The sequence below is a fragment of the Kryptolebias marmoratus genome, linkage group LG16, assembly GCF_001649575.2.
Source record: "Kryptolebias marmoratus isolate JLee-2015 linkage group LG16, ASM164957v2, whole genome shotgun sequence".
Taxonomy (NCBI): domain Eukaryota; kingdom Metazoa; phylum Chordata; class Actinopteri; order Cyprinodontiformes; family Rivulidae; genus Kryptolebias; species Kryptolebias marmoratus.
In genome coordinates, this window is record NC_051445.1 from 26,479,945 (window position 1) to 26,495,145 (window position 15,201).

Sequence of the window (15,201 nt, forward strand, 5' to 3'; positions counted from 1 at the left end):
TTTGTGACTAACTAGGTTAATTGTCAGTAGGTTAATAAGAGGACTGGGTATAAAAAGAGAATTGTAAATGCTGACTCCCTCAGAAGTAAATATGGGCAGAGGTTCACTAATCTGTGCAAAACTACTTCTAAAAATAGGTAAATGATTTCAAAATAATATTCCTTCGTGGAAAATTGGGCAAACTTTGAATATCTCATTATCTACAGTTTGTAATATCATCAAAAGAGCCACTGCATTAAAAACAGGTCTGATCCTGTTCTGGACATTACTGCATGGACTCAGGAACACTTCCCCTGATCATTGTAAACACAGTTCACCATGCCTTCTACAAATGCTGTTTAAAGCTCTATCAGGTAAAGAAGCCAGATGTGAAAACCATCCAGAAACTCTGATGTCTTCTCTGGGCCAAGCTCCTTTGAAATGGACTGAGGCAAAGTGGAAATTTGCTAATCTTTTGGGAAACTTTAGCCGCAACGTCCAGCGTACAAAAAAAGAAGCAAGACCATCCCGCCTGGGCTTCCACAACTACAATTATCAAACTGGAAATGTTGCATTTATTGTAGCCACACTTAAAATGTACTTGGTGGACTACGTTTGTACATGTTAAGTGTTAATTTAAATACTCCATACATGCACTAAAAATCTAAATCGGAGAGCCAACCATTCTTCCATTTCGTCAAACCTGGGTAATCTTGTTTGGGGTCGCAGCATTCTAGTGTCACAATCAACGGGCTATAGCCTGTTCATTAAAGGGACAAAGAATTACACAATTTACAATAAATGATAAAGTACATCTGCACAGAGCTTAGTGTATATCCTCTGATGATATTCACACACATCATATTTTGTACCATATTTTTACATACTGGATCACTACTCCTATTTTCTTTCTTTAGATTCAGAATGAAGACTGTATGACTCCAACCAGTCATATTCTCCTGTGCTGTGAAGTAAAAATTCAAATAAATATTCTATATTGGAGGGTGACCTTTCAAGCTCTTTGATGACCTGGCACGATGCCTAGACCATAGTTTGAGAAGCTGCTGTTCTAAAGTGGCATTCAGAACCCCTCTCTGATTTGAACAGCCCAATTTATTTATAGATTGCAGACAGCCCCACGTTGGAGTGAAACAGGGTATGTGCGTTGGGTGGGAGAGTTGCACTTTTGGTTAGATTCAGATACGGGTGGGGGTGGGGGGGGGTATGTGTTGGTGGGCGTTCTTGCTTTTCAGCTGCACATGTGCCCCTGAACCACAAGACCGGCGCGGGGGGTCACCTCAAGGTTAGCCCCTTCAAAGAACGTCTCCATTGGCTGCGGACCGCTATAACAAGGGAGTGAAACCCGAAGCCCTTTCCCCACCCTCTCCTAAAGAACACACCAGACCAACCAGTACCCCTCACACCCCCCACCCCTGGTGTGTTTCTCCCACAGCCATTGTCAGTGGCGACCCCGCCGTCTGCTGGCTTTCTGAGTTAGGTCACCACCGCCTCTCTCGCGCACGCACATACACACGCTATCACAAACGTATAATATAATAAAGACGAATGTGCACAAACATGCCCCTTCACCCAGACAGATAGACAAACTAGCATTACCACTGTCTCTGCTGGTGCCTTCAGGATCTTCTCAAACAATGCTTGTTATGAATGTCAAAGCACAGTCAGGTACTTTTGGTAAGACAATGTCATAATATGAACTATGCAGAAAACAGACAACAATTATTCTCAGTTGCACAATGTGTTGATCTTTATGAATAGTCTGTCAGCAGCAATGGCAAATTAATGCATTATTTGAAACTAGACCAGGCTTCTGGCAACAACAGCATTTTTCAATACAGATTAAAATACGCCACACTACAAAGGTTCACACATTGCTTGGATTTTTAAAAAATTATTCTTGAGAAGACAAAACAAGTCTTAGAATTGTTTAATTCTTACTATAGTGCTTACCGTATGAGGTGTATGAAACAAAGTGCTTTGCATCAGATAAAAACAAAACATAAAAGAGACTAACTTAAAACTACACATACAAGCTCCTTTAAAACAGCAGTAAGTTGCAAAAGGATTAAACAAAAGTGACTGTAAGGATGAAAGGACAGAAGCTCTGAAGCATTTTTTAAGTCCAAGTTTTGTATCATGTAACATCATGTATGACATTTATTACTGTGGACGTTTAGCATGCCGTCATTAGCAAATCGTGTTAATGAAAGACACTTTTCTGATTTGTATTTAACAAACATCTGCTGAAATACCTGTATTTTACAGTTTTTCTTTTTTGTCTGACTCAAAAGTCACAGTTTTTGATTTTTCCGTGCCTTCGTGAAAGCAGCACCGGCCTACCCACCCTCTCTCTCTCTCATTGAGAGTTGTAATTGGCCGAAGAGACAATCTGTCTGTTGTGGGCGGGGCCTGAGCCTACCGTGTCTGCTGTGCTTCATCAGCAGACAGAATACAGCTTCCCTCGGCGGCGGAGGAAGTCCCGGAAAAGCAGCGCTATGTGTCCTCGAGCCGCTTTTTAACTCCTTCTCCGAGCCGCTCCGAAAGAAACATGGCGTGAGACGAGACTTGTGACGGCAATAACTGCGAAACTGTTGGGAGTTACTCGTAGCGTGCGGCGGACTGCGCTGCCGCTGCCTGCTGGAAGTTTACTGTTGTTTCTCCGTCGGGGTGTCCCGACGGCGGCGGCGGTGGCGGCGGATCTCTCCTCGGAGCGGTGTTCCGGTCCGCCCAGCCCCATGCAAAACGTAACGGCCCCTGGCGGCCCCGGCAACTCCAATGTCACCTGCTCCTGCAACTGCACCGCTTCCCATGCACAGGGAATGGAGATATGTGAGTAACATTTCCTCCGACTCTCTCCTCCTGACCCCTAAAAACCTGCCGCAGGAGACTTTAGTCTTTAATCCGTTTTATGTGAACTCTCCTGTCGCCACAGAAGGACAACAAATTCGACTTAATATTAATCCAACACTTAAACAGCTCCGCGCTAACCGTCTTTCTTCTTACAGTAAATCTGTAAGTTTGGTGTAAGGACTTCCCGTGGGTCTCGCCGTCTAACAGGATCTTTATGCCAATTTCAAAGAGCCTAATGATTTTTCTAACAGCTTTTATTGCTGCTTTTATTGTTTTTATTTACATAAAGCGTGTCTGTATCAAGTAGATAATCGTAATGAGCATATGTTTAAAATCTTACGGATGTTAAAATTATAGGATTTACTGTAGCGGGGGTGGGAGGTTAGGGGATTTTTTTTATCGTTATCATTATGCAAATTTTCAGGTTGTTTTATTATTTTTATTTTAGAGTTGCAGTACTTCTGACACCTCTACTATGACTAATTTAGTTTGTAAGGACTATTACTTGTCATATTTGGCCCTCCAGGCTGCGCATATGCTGTGAGAGATTACCACAGAGGGTTAAATAGTTTGCCTGTCAGCACAGACAGGAAACGCTGGAATGGTATGTTATGTCTGTCTGCCCTCTGAGCAGCCCGGAGAGAAACTATCATTATCAGCTCTGCCCTACTGCTGCTGCTGCTGCTTGATCCACTGCAGATGTTCCTCTTTATGGCTGAGGCTGAACGTTCAGAGAAGCAGGCAGATTGGTGGCAATGCAGCGCAGGACAGACAGAAGAGAGTGTGTGTGTGTGTGTGTGTGTGTGTGTGTGTGTGTGTGTGTGTGTGTGTGTGTGTGTGTGGGGCAGATCGACTGACAAAGACAAATAAACAGGAGAGGGACACAGCCAGGCTGTTTCATGGATTCATAACCAAGAGGACTGACAAGTACGGACAAAGACTTAATTAAAGGCCTAGTGTTCTTTGAAGGAATGCATATCGCCCGCCGCTCTTCATGCCAGAGTTTTAGATTTAGATCCTCTTATGATGAGCAATGACAGAGTTGTGGCATTTTGGTCAAACCTTGAAAATAACATTATGCAAAATTACATGGATATCTCGCACAATCTGTTAGCACTTGGAATATGTGTTGTGAATGACTGTCTGCTACTGCCACAGCAGATTTTAGCTCATAACCTGTAAAAATTTACTTTGTGATAGCCATTTTTGTTTTTTAGGGTCAGTAAGCTGTGGCAGCTACCCTGAATTTGGTTGACTCCAACACTTAATCAGTTGTAGATGTACAGTCTGTGATTACTTTCTGAAATTTTCATTGAAATCTGTCCTGTGGTTTATGAGATATTTTGCTAACAGACAAACACGACTGACTCCTGCCAGTTAATGCCAAGGTTTTAAGCAAAGAACTTATGCATTGTGTTGCAGTCAAAGTATGATGCTCAGGCTACTACCACGCCAAATCTTAGTTCAATATCTGCAAAATTAGCTGAGTTGTAGCCATTATTGTGTCGGCCATCTTAAATTGGGTTTATTTTAAAAAATAATCAGTTATAGATGTACATCTATTAATTGCTTTCTGAGAGTTTCTTTACAATTGAGATATTTCGCCAACAGTACAGACAAATACAGATATAGGCAGTAACATCACCCTTTTGCCAGAGATGCCTCCCTGTAGTCATAAAGGAGGATAAATTGAGAGACAGACATACAGACACTGACAAGTTAGAGACAGACAGAGAGGTGGACAGAGTTACTGTGATGTGTAATTTCCATCGGGGCTGTGGCCAGGCCTGGGCAACATGAGATGAACGCAGGATATTAGATTTAGATCTGGCAGCACTGTGTGGTTGTGCTGACGCCACATTGTAACCAAGAAGTGTGTGTGTGTGTGTGTGTGTAAGCTCGTCTGGCAGGAGGGCTGGTGTTCCACTATTCTGTGGCTCCACAGCACTGCTAGCCAGGAAAAATACTCATAGTCAGACATGAAGTGGTGCTGCGCAGATCCACTGACACAGCAGAGCCTAATGAGTTCATCCAAAGAGACCGAGAAACAAACAACTCAGGACTCCGTACTCTGACTGCTCTGTATCACCTGCTGCAAATGGTGGTGTGGCGTTAGCAAAATATCTCATGAACTAGCGGATAAATTTTGGTGAAACTCTCAAAAAGTAATCACTGGCTGTACAACTCATTAGCATTCAGAGTCAGCCCAATACAAGATGGCTACAACGCAGTCAGTTTTACAGATACTGAGGTAAAATCTGGTGTGGTGGTACCTGAGAGTCATCCTTAACACATACTCTCAGACTAACATGTCTCACAAGATATGACGATATTAAATGAGTTCATCCATAACATTGTTTACAGGGTTTCACCAAAATGGCTATAATCCTTCTCATCATGAGCTGATCTTAGAATAAAACTCAGGCACAAAAGACGGTGGGATATATGCATTCCTTAAAGGAATGTTAGGCCTTTAATATATTTCCACTGCGTTATTCGTCACCTAAACGTCTCACCATTTGGAGGGAGCTCCATTCACAAGTGGTCTGATCTAGCTGTGCCCTACTGTAGCGGCCGTCTGGTTTGAAAAGGGCTCTTGTTTGTCGGCTGTGTTGTCATGCAGACTCGGCAGGGCTGAATAATGCAGCTCATGCTTTGATGATTTATCTGGCTGAAGAAAAAAGCTACAGTCGGCCTCTTCTCGCTTTTTTTTTTTTTTTTCCCCCCACGTTTTTTTTTTTATTTTTTCCTCCTTCTTCTTTAAACCAGAGCAAACCGTCTCACTTGTGTGTTCTCTCTATCATTTAGAAAGGGAGGAAAACTGAAAGGGACTACAAACGCAGAAGGTTTACAGTGCAAATGGTGTGTCATGGCCAGGAACCGAACCTCATCCCACTCACAGGGATCCTCACGTAGGATTTGAAAGGCAGGAACTGTTTAGCGAGTTGTTATTCTCCGTGTTTGTATCGTAGGTGTGCGATAATATAGTTCTGAGGTCAACCAGTTGTATGTGTGCTTTCTTAAGCTTTGACTTCCACTGCTGTCGGATGGGGCAAACTATTAACTGGATTCATGGTCACAGTGTTGTGTAAAAATCTAGTCCCTGTAGGGTGACACTACAAGCAAACAGTTTCCACTCTGAAGGTGTTGAATTAACTTATACTGCAGTCAGCTTTGTCTTTCTGAAGTCCTGTAGAGAAATTCTAAACCACGTGAGGTCATTTCACTTGAACGTCACACAGTTTCCTTTAACTTACTCAAAGGATGTCATCCCTATAGGAATAAAAAAACAAAACAAAACGACTGTATATTGAAAGCTGCCTTTCATGCCAGAGTTTTAAACTACTATCACCCTATGTTGGGAAATGTTTCTCATTTTGGTCAAACCTCAAAAATAATCTTATGCAATATCGTGAGCTGTCACGCCCAGAGTATGTGTTGTGAACGATTCTTATCTACTACCATACCAAGTTTTAGCGCAATTTTTTTTGTCAAATTGACTGAATTAAGTTGTAATCACTTAATTTATTTCTTAAAAGTTTTATCAAAATCTGTCCAGTGTTCATGAGATTGTTTGCTAAGAGACAGTTGACTCCTAATAGTTATTGGCAACAGAAACCTTAAGTTTGCACAATTTGTTAGCACTCAGAATATGTGTTGGGGATCAGCCTCAGCTATGACCACACCACATTTTAGGTCAATTTCTGTAAAGATTGACTGAGTAATAGAAGTGTTTGTGGCAGTCATAATGAATCAGATTGACTCCAAAAGTTAAAAGTAGATGTGCATTACATGATTATTTATTTTCTCTGCAAATTTCATTAAAGTTTGTTCAGTGGTTCATTATATGTTTTGGTATCAGACAGACATGGGCAAAAAAATAACAGTTCACCGTTCAACAGCAGGCAGTAACAAAACTAAACATTTCTTATATCTTATATAAAATAATCAAAACCTTATTTTAGCCTTTAGCCTTTTAGCCCCAGACTTATAAATCCCAGCCAGCCCCATCTACAAATTAAACTACCAATAAATGTTTGTTTTGTTTTTTTCCCTCACATGAACGATTCCTTGAATCATTTTATGGTCAATTTGGTGCTTTTGGGCACAGACATCCCAGTCTGTGTGGAGGTCCTGGTGCCCATTGTTCCCGATCATGAGTGCCTGTCTTTGTGTCTGTGACTGGAACTGTTAGTCTGCAGCCGACGGATGAAACCTGCCGGCTCTGGAATCCTGCGTCTGAGCCGTGTTGGTGTGCTGCTGGCAGCTTGGGTCTGCGGTTCAAGTATCTCAGACGACACACAACTACTTGTTGACTTTTTCTTTAAGCAGAAAAATGTATACATTTCAGACACACACACTCCTCTTCCATCCAGATAAATGCACTCACACACACCATGACATAGACAGGCACTCTTAGGCTCAGCCAATATTTACCCTGCAGTCTCCTGCCAGGAAGCCAATCCAATCTCAGTAAGTTCTTTGTTTGTTTGCTTGCTTAAGGATTATTTTTTTCCTTTTTTCTTTTTGTTTGATCTGTTTGTATACCCTTTGTTGATTTTTTTTTTTAAGATTTATTTTAATAAGTTAAAGGTCTAGCATTCCTTAAAGGAATGCATATCACCCGCTGCCTTTCATGCCAAAGTTTTAAACTAAAATAATCTAGTGCTGAGAAATGGAGTTACAGCCATTTTGGTCAAACCTTAAAAATAACCTCATGCACAATGTCATGAAATATTGCTACGATCTGTTAGCACTTGAATTATGTGTTGTGAATGCCTCTCAGCTACTAGCAAACCAAATTTTACCTCAGTAAATATAAACTTGGCTTACTTATAGCCATTTTAGTTTTTTCTATCAGTTAGCTGCGGCTAATATTAATCAGCTGTAGATGCACATCCAGTGATTACTTTCTGGAAGTTTCATTAAAATCCCTCCAGGGATTTAGATATTTTGCTAACAGTACAAACATACACACAGAAACGAGCAAAACCGCGGGCAAAAATGAATTCCGATAATGAGTCTTGGTTAAAAAGAAATAAAACTTTAAATGATGTGGGTAAGAATAAAACGTTAGTCAGTCACTCCTGCCACAGGAGTGGCAACTGCAGGAAAACTTTTTATTTTTATTTTTTTAAATAAAAACTTTCATCCCTTTGCTGATGGATTTCTTTTGTTTCCACAGCTCTTGTAATTAATTTCACAGGGAATTTCTGCACTTGGTTGGCGTCTCAGTGGAGTCCTAAATAATATGCCACTTTTCCCTAACAGAGGGTTTGCAGCAGCCAACAGCAGAGAACCACTTGGAGGCATTAAGAAAGAGTTCCTTGTTTTATAGAAGGGGCTTGGTGGCAAAGGGGCCCCCAGACCCAGTTTTTACACCTCTAGAGCTGACCTGCAGTCACTCTCTGGGTAACTTTACCTCACATTCTGTTTAAAGAGCTCCACAAACATGTCTGGATTGTAAAGACATTCGCAGAAAGTGTAAGCTTTGCTCATGGCGGTAGTACATGTGGACCATATACAACTTTGGCAACTACTCAGATTTTCTTTTCCAGATGTACTCACCTTTCTGTGACCTGCAGTTTCTCACTTATGAATAACTGTTGCTGTTTATTACCTGATGCAATGATGCACTTAGTATTGTTTGAAGTAGACATCTACTTTTTTTATTAACCTGGAGAATTGTAAAGCTGATTATTAGATAATGAATTGGTGTATTTAACTGTTTGTACTAATTTTCTCTTATACTTTCTCAATGTCAGTGAGGGGGAAAATGCTTTAATTTATCAATAAGACTTATTTGCAGATGTGTGGTTTTGTATGAGAGGGAAATTACTGTCTAAATTACTGGAAATTACTGAAACTACTGTCTTTGGATACTTTTGGATCACTGTCAGCTTTGAAAATAAAGTTTCATTAGTTTAGAACAGCTTAAAATTTCAAATACACTCTAAAAACTTAATGGGAAGCAAGTTTAAAGCAGTAACTGTTTTAGTTTGACTACGTTCAAGCTCAGAACACTGAGATTTGCAACAATTTTGTAGAATTGTTCATCTGTTTCTTTTTATGCTAAAATTAAATTCCATCATAATTTTTTTTTATTCTGATGAGATTAATAAAAGGGGGAAAAAACAACAACAGTGCCACCTTTAACACTGCACAGTGGAACCTTTTAATGTTCTTTTTGCTGTGAAAGTGTTCAAGTGTTACAGATTTTTTTTCTGTTTTTGTTTTTTTGTCAAACTTGCATCTTTCAGATAATGAAACAAATGTTAATATCAGGCAAAGATAACAAGAGTTAATACAAAATGCAATTTTTAACTTGTGATTTTATTTATTAATAGAAAAGTGCTATCCAAATCAACCTGGCCCTTTGTGGAAAGTAATCACTCCCAATCCTAATGACTGGTTATGCCATCCTTTGGCACCAACAACTACAGTTGAGTGTTTTTTCTAACTGGCAGTGAGTCTTTCACACGGCTGATGTTGCTGCTGTGTCGGAGCATTGTCCTGCTGCACAACCCAGTTGTTTTTGAGCTGATCTGATGGTCGGGCATTTTCCTTCAGGATTTTCTGATGGAGAGCACAGTTCATGGTTTCATCAAGCAAGTTATCCAGGTCCTGAAACTGCTAAGCAGACCCAAATCATCACACTACCGCCACCATGCTTGACTGTTGCTATGATGATCCCACTGAAGCTAAACTTATTTGTTTAAAAGACTTTCCCACTGAGCCCTTTTTTTTAACAAGACAACATGACTATTTTTTCACTGTAGAGAAGCAATTTGGATGGAAGTGGTGTGTGGCAGCTGTGTTATCCAGTGTGTCTGACATTAAACGATAAAACCATTGGAGCTACAGATTCCCAGCAAAATGCAACCCAGAGGTGTAGCTTGACTTCCTTTAGCTGTACAGGTTAATGTAAGTCAGCAGCTTCCAAAGTCCAGTGTGTAATAAATGTGTTTCTGGCCCTCACTTATCCTAGCTCCACTCTTCCTGTTCAGCTCTACAGCCCCAACAGTTTCTTTACAGGCGGCCAGGACTTCCTTTGTGTCTAGATTTTGCACCCCCAACAAACACACACGCACCCACACACACACACTCACCAGACCTCCTCCCCAAGTTCCCAAAATGCCCTTGGGACTAAGGCAGATTTGTCGTTCTAGTGTGTCTGAAGACAGGCCATCCGTCAAGTATGTGTGCAGTGGTGATGGTTTTTGAGGGGGGTAGTAGTCTGGTGTCTCAGTCAGCATCTATTTACAGACTGTTAGACTGTCTGAGATGTTAAAAAGCTTGACTGTGTCTGAAGCAATGGTTGGGATATCTTACAGTAGACCAAGACGTTGTCCAGACACACTGGCAAACAGTACAAAGGCAGCTTTTTTTTCCCTCCTTGTTGTCAATTTGTTTTTTCCCAGACTTCAGACAAATGAAACGTTTGGCACGTTTATTACGCTTTGTAAATCCCCCATGCTTTGAAATTACAAATGGCACATTGCATTGTACAAAGCAAGACAAGCCAAAAACAAAATCAGAAATGCTGTACCGCCCGCTGTTTAGTCAGATTTCTGTTAATCCATTTGTTTATGTGAGCAGGAACACCCAGACAGAGGAATAATAACACGTCTCTTCAAGTGGTTTGCAGGGTTTTCCTTGGCTTTTGAAGAGGCTTACATGGTAAAGTTTCCTAAGGGGTGGCACTGGTGTGTTGGTGGTTTAGATCCCTCTGAGATTATTTCAGAACTGGAACTTGAGTGCTTTAAGCAACATTTTAAACTCTTTTTGTAAGACTGGTAGCAGTAGTCAACCATTTGCATACCATACAAGAAAAGGAAATGTTTTGCATGATCTCTTGAAATTCAAATAGTCTGTGTCCACAAGTAGACTCTGACAGAACATCATCAGAACAGCAGCAGCTCTTTACTTGAAAATGATCTGAAAACTGTCACAATGATTGTTTGCTTTTTCTTTCATTGTAGTTGTGGTTGTTGCATTTAAAAGCATCATCTGTGATTTAAAAAAAAAAAAAAAAAAAAAAGCTGAATTTAAAAGATGCTGAAAGCTGCAATTTACCTGCTGTTCTCTAGGTTAGGAATGAAGACATCACAAGAGACTCCTGTAAAGACTCTGTGAAATGGGTTTCCTATGAGACCTGTAAGACATCAAGAGGCAAAATGAAAAGTCAGGTTTTCTACTTTATAGGGTTACTGCATATGTGGGTAAAGCTTTTGGTGTCTCCAGAGAAAATTGTGCAAGCTCGGATGAGTTTCCTCGAGTGATCAGTCAGTGTTGGTTGGCTCTGAAGACTGAAAGGTTGAAAATTAAAAGACGAATTTTGAGCGGTGGGGTTTTAAATGTACTTTTCTGTGAGAAACAGCAAAATGTTAGGAACCTAAAAGTTTACGTGTTCTAATAAAAGAAAACACTTATTGTGTGGAGCGAAGAATTGGTTACTGGTTTTCATATTTATCATAGTAAAGTTTTTCATGATTAGTATTACAGTTAAAACTGAATTTAATTACCATGCTATATGAAATTCTGGGAAGCTTTTGGTCATTCAACAGACACCAGCCCAAATGGAAGCAAAAAGGCAATACAATTGCATGAGGGATTTCTTTTACCGTATTTTCCGGGCTATAAGGCGCACTTAACAGCCTTCAATTTTCTCAAAAAAAATGACAGTGCACCTTTACAATCCAGAGCACCTTATATATGTAAGAAGTCGTAATGTTTTAGTACAACTTTGGTAAACTACAAAGCCGCACCGCTTGCAGCATTAAGGCTCAGTTATTGTCGCGCACGGCACGCGGACCTGAGCAAGTGGTGAGGGCATTTTTACTTGACACTTATGTCAGTGCAGTATTCTCTGAAAAGACAGGAGGCCATTTTGTTTTGCTAAATGCACCTTATAGTCCGGTGCGCCTTATATATGACAAAAGTTTGAAAATGGACCGTTCATTGACAGTGCGTCTTATCATCCAGTGGGCCCTATAGTGCAGAAAATACGGTAGGTTCTGAAGAACAGCAAATCTGAAGTGTGGTTGCATTTTGGATTTTATGAAAATGTTCAGCTCAATGAGAGCCTTTGGATGATGGTTTCATCAATCTGCATGTCATGCAGAAAGGCAGTAGATACAAAAGAATCAGTGACAATCAGCTGATTGTCTAAATGTATTTGAATGAGGGTATTAGCCTCACTTGTGATCAACAGGCAGTAGTGTGTTGCTTACCATCACTAGGACTTTTAGTACCAGATACTATGTTCATATGTTAATATGTTAGTGTTTATATATGTTTTCAGGATACACGGATACAGATACCAGTATTGGATATCCGTTTGATAACATGTGCTTGCACTTGTACTCAGAAGTATTCTCATTCCAGTCTACAGCAGTGTAACATTTACCTCTCAGTTGAGCAGTCAGGAGATGGTTTGCTATCCCGACCCACACTTCTTACCAGCTGGTGCCAGTAATGCACTATAAAGCTATTTGGTAACTGCCAGTAAAAACCAGAAGCAAAAGAAGCCGTGTGGAGGGATTTCAAAGTGAACAATGGTGACAAAAGTAAAGCTGACTACAAATTATACTCCGCAAAACTGTCAAGAAGAGGGAAGAAATCTAGCTCTTTCAACACAAGCAAGTTGATAAAAACATCCGAAAAACCAACAAGATGCCGAGCTAATATTAGCGGGAAACAGCCACAGTCTGTCATTGAGCAGAAGAGGTTCCTGGGGAATATAAAGACCTGAGTATGAGCTTCCCAACAGTCTCACCACTCACCAATAGATGCTTTTGGTAGAGCATGTTGCTGTTCTGGCTCTGTTTTAGGAGTTAGCACAAAAAGTAAGCTCCTCTCATTTTTAAACACAGGAGTTTAATGACCTTTATTAATGCTCGTATTGGTATTGTGTATTGGCAAGTACTCAAATGTATGTGTGTTTATGTGTATTGATGCATCTCCATTATATATAGATTTTTTAACTCTTGTTTAGATGTAGGCATCAGTTTGACAATAGTTTCAATCTTTTTGACATCAAAAACTGTTTTAATTGGATCACCTTCCTTACTGTCCAGTGCATTTTAAACATATTTTTACATTAATGTACAAACACTGTAATTTGCCCCATGTGGTGTTCCTCTATTTGAGTGAATTGTCCAGAGTTTACCCTGCCTTGAGCAGCATAAAGCAGTTCTAGAAATTGGATTGATGATTTATGGTAACACTCATAGCCTGAGCCGGATCATCCTAACCGGTAGTTAGTACTGTACCTTCTAGTTTACGCTGTCAAAGGAAGGTAAAGCCACAGGCTGTGCCACCTTGGCTTCTGGCTGTGCCCTAATAGAGCCTTGTGTTCAGTCTGACCTTATCACAGGAAATTACAAGGATTAACAGAGCTGAAGAAATGGAGATGGATATGAAGTCAGCAAGGAAAGGGACTATCATTTGTTTTAAACACACAAATGTTAGTTAAGCTAGAAGAAAACAATATACAGTTCAATATTATACTTGTGGACTGAATGGATAAATGTGTACATTAGGTACATTAGTGATTTGTATAACCCTAAAAGATTTATACATTAAAAAGGAGATATTATTTCACCAAAGCTCACGAAGATGAATTTTCTTGATTATTTTTTCTGCAGTTTGTTACTGGGGAACCGTTTTGTGATTGTTATATATTTTTTATAACTTTTTAATGCACTTAAACTAACACAGTGAGGAGTCAAGGAGCACCTGGGGTTGTGGGTGTCAGAAAGAGAAGCTTTGGTTGAACACATCCTGCTCCTCTCTTCATTAGCGATTCGGGGGGTGTCTGATTTTTGGTCCCTCTCCAACCCAGTCCAGACACACAAATCAGACAGTGGTGTCTGATATGTACCACCCACCCCCTCTCCTTTACCCCATCTCCCACCGCCGTCCCCTCCTCCCTTCGGCAGCCACCAGCTGACCCCAATCAGACACAGGGCCTTCTCTATTGTCTGGCTGGGGAGAGGGGACACTCACTTGGACACACACACAGACTCAAATGGGGGGTCAGAAAGACAGAGACTGTCTGGTCTAGTCTTGCCTGCTGTTCCGACTCCCAACCCCCAACTATACTGCAGCATTTCTGCTCTTCATCCTTCTCTCTCGTCCTTCGTCTCCTCCCCTCTCGCTGAATGCAGACTCCTAGAAGTCCCAGATGCATCTGATGCTTGTTATGCAAAACATTTTGGATTTATATTGTTTTGCTAACTAAGTTAACCCAGTGTCATCGTCTCCAGCCATTTGCAGTCTTGTCTGCATTGTCTTTTTGGTTTTGTTATAAGGAGCAATGAGGACATGGTGATGAGTATTTTTTACAGCACAAGTACTGACTGAAGCACCAGATTCAGATGAATCTATTACCGAAAACTGTCTCCAGTGTATATTGGTGACTGTTTCTATGGATGGAAAAACAGGATGAGGGGTGTTAAACTACATTAATGAAAACATCTGAAAAGTATGCCTGCAGGCAGGATCTTGATGACCTTCTTGTGCTATAACGAGCAAACATCTTCATATCACCTTTTGGTTATCAAAGCATGTTGACTTGAACAGTGGGCAGTTCTGTTCTCCTGTCTAACTTAAAATGATGTGGAAATGACTAGTTGTTCACCATCAAACTGTTGTCATGGAAATGATAGATCACTCTGAATATGAGAGATCTCTGGAGAAAAACACATGTAGGCTAAATGAAGTTGTACTCCTGAATATTGCTACTTTCTGAGTGGAACACTTGCAGCTTTTCATTTTTAATGTTTTTTTAAGTTGTTTTTTTTTCCTTTAGTATAGACATTTAGAATGTGTTGACAACAAAAGAGATGGCCAAGTTTCTGTCAGTCACTGATCTTCACACTTGGCAGTTTGCTAGAAGCTTGGATGTCTCCTGGCTAGTGTTGCTAATGATAATTAGGGCTCCCGGTCTGTGCAGCATGGAGATCCTGTGTGTAAATTATTAATATAGGTCATAGTCACAGCATCCGGCTTGGCCCGGCCCAGTGCCGTCCCAGCACTATCGCAGTACACGGCCCCTGCTTACCCCTGCTTACCCACAGCCTGCCCCATCTGTCGGCCAGATTAACCCAGCGGATCACATACACTGAAGTCAGCACCGGGTGAGGATTCAAAACAAGGCCTCACCAAGAACTGTCAGATTGCTTTCCCTCAGGTAACATGACCATTCCCACAGTAAATGTTTAGCACTGTTTGAATATGAAAAAGCTGGACGTCCTAATGAGTGTGTGTTAGACTCAAACGGAGGCATGTGTTACCTCTCTGCTGTTTTGTCTGCAAGAGCACACAGAGTCATACGACACAAATCTT

At 40.7% G+C, this 15,201-nt stretch overlaps 1 protein-coding gene across 3 annotated transcripts in view; it reads left to right on the top strand.

Moving 5' to 3' along the window:
• LOC108234192 (low-density lipoprotein receptor class A domain-containing protein 4) overlaps nt 1-15,201 on the top strand; it is a 315,320-nt gene that overhangs the window by 266,618 nt on the left and 33,501 nt on the right. Inside the window, exon 1 of one of the 3 annotated variants that reach the window (XM_017413201.3) lies at nt 2,371-2,829. The exons of the other annotated variants lie outside the window; for them this stretch is intronic. Coding sequence (XP_017268690.1) covers nt 2,736-2,829 — 94 coding nt within the window. The 5' untranslated portion in view covers nt 2,371-2,735. Of the gene's footprint in view, nt 1-2,370; nt 2,830-15,201 lie in introns of those variants that run through there. 3 annotated transcript variants of the gene reach the window in all.